The 8,549-nt window shown below is 39.3% G+C and overlaps 1 protein-coding gene across 1 annotated transcript; it reads left to right on the forward strand.

Moving 5' to 3' along the window:
* The first annotated feature begins 1,511 nt into the window (after window positions 1-1,511).
* LOC109096211 (potassium voltage-gated channel subfamily A member 3-like) lies at window positions 1,512-3,532 on the forward strand. Its single transcript, XM_042721843.1, is given in 2 exon segments — window positions 1,512-1,792; window positions 1,795-3,532. Coding segments are annotated over 2 exon segments (1,554 nt in total). The 5' UTR covers window positions 1,512-1,695; the 3' UTR covers window positions 3,252-3,532.
* The last annotated feature ends 5,017 nt before the right edge of the window (window positions 3,533-8,549 follow it).

Here is an 8,549-nt window from a genome sequence, read left to right on the forward strand (position 1 = left end):
GAGAGATGACCTCTACAGCCCTGAAAGACAGCGGAGACCAGGACAACTAGATGAGCCCCAGAGACAGATCCCCTGTAAAGACCTTGTCTCCTAGACGGACATCGGCACAAGTCATCGGGAACCAGATGAGTCCCACTGCACAATCTGACTCTGCTGCAGCCTGGAATTGAACCGCTGGTTTCGTCTGGCCAGAGGAGAACTTGCCCCCCAACTGAGCCTGATTTCTCCCAAGGTTTTTTCTCTCAATTCTATCACCGATGGAGTTTTGGTTCCTTGCCGCTGTTGGCCTCTGGCTTGCTTAGCTGGGGACACTTAATATCCAGCGATATCGTCTACTTGAATGCACAGCTGGACGATAAATCACTGAATCAATGATGAACTGACTTTAACTGAAAATTGAGTATTTACTGTTGTCCTTTTGCATTATTACACACTATTTTCCTATTTAATACTGTAAAGCTGCTTTGACACTGTATTTTTCACTGTGCATTCGTGAAAACGCAAAAAAGTAATGCAAGATTTGCAATTGTGTTTTGATCATGTGTCACAATTTGTCACGTGGAAAACGCAATTGAAAAATATAATTTGCAATTCCTTTTGAAAATTGTCCTTCCATAGACAGGCTCTATAGCAGAGTTCACTGCTCTCAGCTGTAGATCTTTGCTTCAAAGCTTTCTAAGTGTTTGACAATAGTTCACCCAAAAAATGAAAATTCTGTCAGTAATTATTCACCCTGGTCTGAAAGCTCTCGGGTTTCAATCGAAAATATCTTAACTTGTGTTCTGTAGATGAACGAAGGTCTTAAGGGTTTGTAACGACATGAGGGTGAGCAATAAATGAAAGTATTTTCATTTTTGGGTGACCTATACCTGTACTACCCTAAGCAGTGTACATCTACCTAGGAGTCTTTATATACTTGTTATAAATTTTAGGACATCTTTAAATGATTTTGCATTCTCTGTCTTTTTAAATTTTAATTGTCAATGTAATTTCACTGTGTATTTAAATAGTTAAACATGTCAAAATATAATAATTAAACAGCTAGACACAGGTCATTCAGAACTAATTTTCTTATTTATTGCAACTGTATTTCTGTGATTTTTGCATTTGTTGAAAACAAAAAAAAAAAAGAAAATTGCATGTCGTTTTTTCATTGGTACAAATTTTGACACATTTGTGAATGTCAGATTGCATTTTAAAATAACTTTTTAACAGTCTAAATAACCTGTATTCTTCATTATTTATTAATCCATGATTGTCTTGTTAAGCATAGAGAGAAAATTATGAGAATAACCCAGCAAGAATAACCCAGCACCACAAAAATGCAAACACACAAATGGTAAAAAATGACTATATCTTGGGTTTTCTCACCAACCCAGCCTGCTGGTTTAAAATGTGTAAACCAGCATGCTGGGTTACTTTAACCCAGCACGTGTTCTGTCCAATATTTACCCAGCGCTGGGTTGCCAATTGGGTTATTTTTAACCCAGCCATTTTTAGAGTGTGGGCATCCGAGCGCCGTGGGCGGGAGCAGTCATGTTTATAAACCACAGTACGCGCGCCGTGGGCGGGAAGACTGGACTGAGAAGGTAGTGATTCGAAAGCGAGAGGACGCGCGGCAGCGGCGGCGGCTGTGGCAGACTGGAGCCTGTGGAGGAGGCGCGGCTTCCACTGCCCCTCCGCCGAAGCAGCTGTATGGACGACCACTTTAGCCTCCTCCACTCGCCTCCGCCTTCCTCAAGCAAGCACCGGGGCAACAACCTCGTGAACCACGGCTACACCGAAAACGAGCAGACATCATGACAATTGTTGCATGCGACAACATGCTGGAGGAGTCGGCGGCGCTGCCCGGGCACCACTCTCTGGAGCGCTACGAGCCAGACCACGAGTGCTGCGAGAGAGTTGTCATCAATATTTCGGGCTTGCGCTTCGAGACGCAGCTCAAAACCCTGTCCCAGTTCCCCGAGACTTTACTTGGCGACCCCAAGAAGAGAATGCGCTACTTTGACCCCCTCAGAAACGAGTATTTCTTTGACAGGAATCGGCCGAGCTTCGATGCCATTTTATATTATTACCAATCCGGCGGGCGTATAAGGAGACCCGTGAACGTTCCCATAGACATTTTTTCCGAGGAGATACGCTTTTATGAGCTCGGGGAGGAGGCCATGGAGAAATTTCGAGAGGATGAGGGGTTTATAAAGGATGAGGTGCGTCCGTTGCCCTCTAATGAATTTCAGCGACAGGTGTGGCTGCTGTTTGAGTACCCGGAGAGCTCGGGTCCGGCCAGGGGCATCGCGATCGTCTCGGTGCTGGTCATTTTGATATCCATCGTCATCTTTTGTCTGGAAACGTTACCCGAGTTCCGGGACGACAGAGACCTGACGACGGTCGCCCCACTTCTGAACGTAACTAACCCTTACCTTACGAGTCCCTTCTCTGACCCGTTCTTTGTCGTTGAGACTCTGTGCATCATCTGGTTCTCATTTGAGCTGCTCGTGCGTTTCTTCGCGTGCCCCAGCAAAGCCACGTTCTCCAAGAACATCATGAACATCATTGACATCGTGGCCATCATACCCTATTTCATCACTCTGGGGACAGAGCTCGCGGAAAGGCAAGGCAACGGCCAGCAGGCGATGTCCTTGGCCATTCTTAGGGTCATCAGACTCGTCCGCGTGTTTCGGATTTTCAAACTCTCGCGGCACTCCAAAGGGCTCCAGATTTTGGGGCAAACGCTCAAAGCCAGCATGCGAGAGCTGGGATTGCTGATCTTCTTTCTCTTCATCGGGGTCATCTTATTCTCGAGCGCCGTCTACTTCGCCGAGGCGGATGATCCCGACTCGGGCTTCAGCAGCATCCCTGATGCGTTCTGGTGGGCGGTGGTTACCATGACGACCGTGGGATACGGCGACATGCACCCGGTCACCATAGGAGGCAAAATCGTCGGCTCCCTGTGTGCTATTGCGGGCGTGTTAACCATCGCTTTGCCAGTGCCAGTCATCGTGTCCAATTTCAACTACTTTTACCACAGAGAGACTGAGGGAGAGGAGCAGGCGCAGTACCTCCACATCGGCAGCTGCCAGCCTTTGTCCTCCTCCGAGGAGCTGAAGAAGACGCGGAGCACGTCTTCGCTCAGCAAGTCGGAGTACATGGTCATTGAGGAGGGCATCAACAGCGCCTTCAAGCAGCCCAACTTCCCCGCTCAGAACAACCAGAACTGCGTGAACATTAAAAAGATGTTCACGGACGTGTAGGCTTCTAGGCGTGTGTCAGTGCAAGTCTGCGTGATGATGGCAACGCTGTAGGTTCATGTCATGACAGCCAAGTGCGGCTGAGTGTGTCGCCCTCCATTTCCATGACGCAGAGGAAATGTTACATGTCTAACGCGCCAGTCCCATGCAGTGTCCATCACCTGTTTGACTGAACCATTTTACTGTGAGGAGGAAGCCGCTATCGGCTTTCAGACCGTTTGCTGTCTTTAGGGTAGGTTCATTCATAGAAGCAATATGTGATATCAGTGTGGCAAGCCGCTTTAACATTTATTTCCTTAAAAACTAACTAGCAACTATTTTTATTTTACTATTATTTTTTTGATAACGAGTAGCCTAAGTAATCCAGTAGTACGGTTTTCAGTTGCTATTGTAACTATTTTTCATATATATTTATATATATATAGGTCATTGCATCCCTGCCACTGCTGAATTATTTTTATCTCCAGTGGGGATAAAAAAAAAAGCATCCCGCGAACAGTCCCGAAGTCCAGATCCATGTGCAGATTTTTAAAAGGACTGCTAATTAATATTATTAAAAGTACAACTAAATAATTTTAAAAATACTGCAAATCAATAACACACATGAAACAATGCTGTAGGATTTACTTTGAAAAAAAAAAATCACTCTAAAAGGTCTAATTACAAGAAACATTTATTTAAACATGACACATTTCTATTTGTATTTATTATTATTATTAATAATAGTAATATTTTGCACAGTGCAGTAGTGATTTAATTAGTTGTTTACTGGTAACAAACCTTTTGTCATTGAATTCTGTCGGGTTAATATATGAACTGTTCACTTCAGACTTGCATGCACTAGTTACATTTTTAATCTTACTTTAACTATACAGTAGCCATTATGACTATAGTCTTTACATTTGACAAGTTAAAAAAGCAATTTTGGTGTCTAATGATATACTGTGAGAAATGTTACTTACTGTTGGAAAATATATGTGTGCCTCATAAATAAGTAATAGTATCTAACAAAGGTGTACTAGTAAAAACTGGAATAAATGCAGCAACAATTATAAATATATCATTGGAAGTGACCTGTTAATATCTATACCCACAAATCCAAATAAAAATCAATGACAAAAATTTAGATTCCACAAACAGTCAAGTTACTTTGTTACTTCGGGAATGGTAACATGTAGCAAAAAGTGAGTGCTAGTATCTAATGAGTAGTTTACTAGTGAAAGACTGAAAAGACACAAGTCACTACTGAATGACTTGTAATAAAGTGTAATATTAACATAAAAAAAGTTTAAGGTAAATGTTAATGCAGCTTGCCACAAAATCAGTATTTTGTCGATGACAAGTTAATAGCTATTCTATAGAAATGGACTCATTGCATCGCATAGTCTACTTTGAAATGACATTGCTGGAAACTTAGTCAAGTTTATTCACAACAGAATAGAGATGAAATTGCACTTATTATAATGAAAGAAGAGGTAGCCTATTTAAGGTATTGTGTATTTTCCTTACTTTTTGGACAAGCATCACTCAGATAACATATCGCTTGTTGGAATAATTTGTCTTAAATTACTCATTTTGTGTGCTTTTATTGTGTGTTGTTGTCTTGTCGACACTGTTCCATAGCAACCAGTGAACAGATGAAAAAGATGCTAACGTTATATGTCAAGTTTTTTACTTTTTTCATTTTGTGCTACTATTCGTGCAGAGTTTAAAAGATCTAATAATTCAGATCTAAAATTTGGTCAGATTCAAGCCACAAATTCAGAGACTTACTATAGTGTACAGATCACTGAAGATAATGAATGGAGGGAAAAGATCGGGAGACTGAAAGCACTTTTGACTGGATACTTCTTATCACGTCGGAGTGATGCGAGTCAGTCCCATAGCGACGATAGGTTCCTCATGTAACCCGCTATTGTTGCCATGGTATTTTTTTTTTTTTTTTTGGTGTCCTCAGTAATCCGCCAGAATGTTTTTTGGAAGTCTGGCTGAAGATTCACTGTCTGGGCTGGGGTTTTGTAAACTGGTGAAAATGGATTTTCTCATCTAACCAGAGGGTAGGGCCATAACAACAACAACAACAACAACAACAACATGAACAAACAGAGAAATCCATAGCTCCAGAAATTATCTGGAGTATCATCGAAAGACCCCGAACCATTAAGCCACACTCTGGGATAAAGTGCAATACATGTGAAAGTTTTGTCACTGAAGTGTTCTAGCACAAAACAAGCACAGACAGAAGTGAAAATGAATGGGTGTGATACCCTGATCATTCACGAGGGGCTGCTGTATCTACGCCAAATGCTTGGAGTATTATGCCAACTCTATTCTCCCACAGGATGGACATCCCCGCCTTGTTTTAAGAAACAGGTGAATCTTACACCACATAGATTATTATTAGTCATATTAATTCACAGTAATTTTTAGGTCATAATTAGCCTAATTATGTCAAAATAGTACTTTTTGTTTATTATTTTTTGTGTTTTCAGGCATTTCTAGCATTTTGTAAAGACTTTTAAGATATGAAATGCAAAGCTGCTGATGCTGTTAGTCAAAGTATGGCATTAAACACTAACTAATTGCCTTTTTAAATGCTGTTTCATCCAAACATGGGCAGAAAGAGAGAAACCTGTCCCACCTAAGCTCGCCTTGATTTGACATGGGTTTGAAAAGTGTCAGTGATGTCACGACTGTCGCAGTGCTGCCACCTTGTGGCTCAGAAGAATATACAGTGGCCTTAATTGCATCATGACAACTCCATTCTGAGCAACTATTTAATATTTAAATAATATTGTAAAATATAAAATCTGTGGTTTTTTTAACAGTGTTATATTAGTATCTTTGATACTATCTTATTATTGTATTTCTTTTCATTTCACATAAATAAACAGTGTATATATATATATATATTGTATATATATATATATATATATATATATAATATATATTATATATATATAATTAATATATATATATAGTATATATATATATATATATATATAGTAATAAAGCTCTTTTTTATTTAGTTAGTTAAACTAAATAAAAAATGTGAAATATTGCCTTGGTAACTACCTAATAATATATTTACACACACACACACACACACACACACACACAGAACATTAACAAATATAAAATACAAATTTTATAATACCCTTTATAACAGTCTCATTTTAGAATTTAGAATTTTTATTTTAGTTTTAGTTATTTTAGTATATCACAGTTTTAACTAAAAATGCCTTGGCAGCTACTAACACTTATTTTATTTCAAGTAAGTAAACTTTTTTTATACTATAATAATATTTATTTATTTTTTTACATTAACAAATATATTTGTTTTTATATAAAATACAATTATTTTATTAACTTTAATATTAACAAAAGCCATTTTCATTAATGATGACTTGTTTAATGCTATGCTAAGCATGTGAATTGCAGTTCTGAAAATCAAAACTGAAAAAAAAAAAAGCATAGCAAGCTGTTGCACTTAAGTTCTGACATCATGTCACTGATATACAGCATCATATTAAAATCTCTCAGTCAGTAAAGCCTGTAAAAGATGTCATTCCTACTGGCCCGGTTTTGACTTGTTAATGTCTTTTTAGTTAAGTGGGCTGTTTTTCTGATTCAGCATGAACAAGCAAGCTCAGGAATGTAACTAAAATGTGTGAATCTCTAAACCCCATGAAGAGATTAAAATATCCAACACTTTCTGAGCTAAAATGAAAAGAGACTCGAGAAAACAATAAAAGCTTGTGAGGCCCGTCCTCCAGATTTCATGTATGACCCAAAAGCATTGCGTTTCGATGCAGAGAGCCACGCAAACAGTTATCCATCTGATATTCTGCAGCATTGCGCATGTCATTGCAAGGAATCTAGGACAAGCTGTGTTTCTTGCGGAGCAATAGAGAGCTCTTCGGCACGGCTGCATCCACAAGCAGCTCCTGTCTGGCTTCTTCTACAGACAGCTACTTGTCATTTGTGCCCCATCTCATGCTGTCGTATACATACCTTCCCCTCTCCTCTGGACATTAGTGTGTCCTGTGTGACTCTTCTTATTTGACTAGTTTAGACTCAGAGCCCATTTCTGGCTTTTTGTAAAAGGCTTTGCTTGTTTTCGCCTTCCACATATAGCATAATAGACCTAAATGAAAGTCCTGCCTCCTTGGACCAAGCATTCACTTCCTTTTATATAGGGTCAGATTGACACGATGTCATTACGAGAGCCGTGAAGAATATAATGTGAGGAGATCGGTTTGTCACAATCCATTACTTATACAGTTTTATAATAGTTTTGAGTGAGCAAGTGCAAGTGTTGTTGTTTTTTTTATTTTCCACATCATATAAGTAGAGAACGGTACACCTTGTGTCTGCTCTACTATGATGATATGGTCCCCCATACTGACGCCTCCCCCCTAGAAACTCATAGTGGCTATGTTGAGGGAAAGGGTGGTTGTTGGCGAGGTTTTACATTTCTTAGTCATCCAGACGATTTATTAACCTGGTGCACATATCTGGTACGATAGAGAACGAGGGACCAGAGATACATTGGGCTCTTTGACTTGGGTCAGTTATTGTGTATTCACCTGAAAACACCCTAGTATTCATCTAAACATGCCTTACCCAATTACATCCATGACACCCTAGCACTGGGTCCTTTTTTTTTTTTTTTTTTTTCAAAACATTGGTGTATGTTGTTTTTGTTTGTTGTTGTTTTGGACACTCAGTTTTTGGACTGGTTAATAGTTTTGTGACATTTAAAACTGTCGTAGATATGACAAATGTGACCTTTTATATCTCCCAGTTGCAACTTTATTCCAAAAATTGTGACTTTATGTTTCATGATGTTTATCTGTGACGTTAAAAAAGCTTTAAAAAAAACAAAAAAAGAATTTATAAATATAGCAGCTATATTATCATTATTATTATGTCAGTGAATGTGACCATATCTAACAATTATAAATGGATATACACTGAATTTAAACCATTCATTTTTATAATTGTTAACTTTACAGTCTCACAATATGATTATACTCTATTTTGGGTATAGGCATATAAATTTGCGCGGCGGGTTTAGGAACAATTTATCAGAGCGGGGGCAAAATGGCATTTCTCGGTTTTTGGCTTGAAAGAGAAAAGAGAAAAAAAATGGGCAAAAATGTATGGCGTGCCAAGCCTGGCAGTGTTCAGCGCGGCAGGTTACACTACTCTCTCCTATGCGAGTCGTCACTGTAGTGGTGTGACACTCCACTTCAATATTTGGGAGCACTGTGGCCTGATGGGAAGAGAGTTTTGACC

Source organism: Cyprinus carpio, chromosome B4 (genome assembly GCF_018340385.1).
Source record: "Cyprinus carpio isolate SPL01 chromosome B4, ASM1834038v1, whole genome shotgun sequence".
In the NCBI taxonomy this organism is placed as follows: domain Eukaryota; kingdom Metazoa; phylum Chordata; class Actinopteri; order Cypriniformes; family Cyprinidae; genus Cyprinus; species Cyprinus carpio.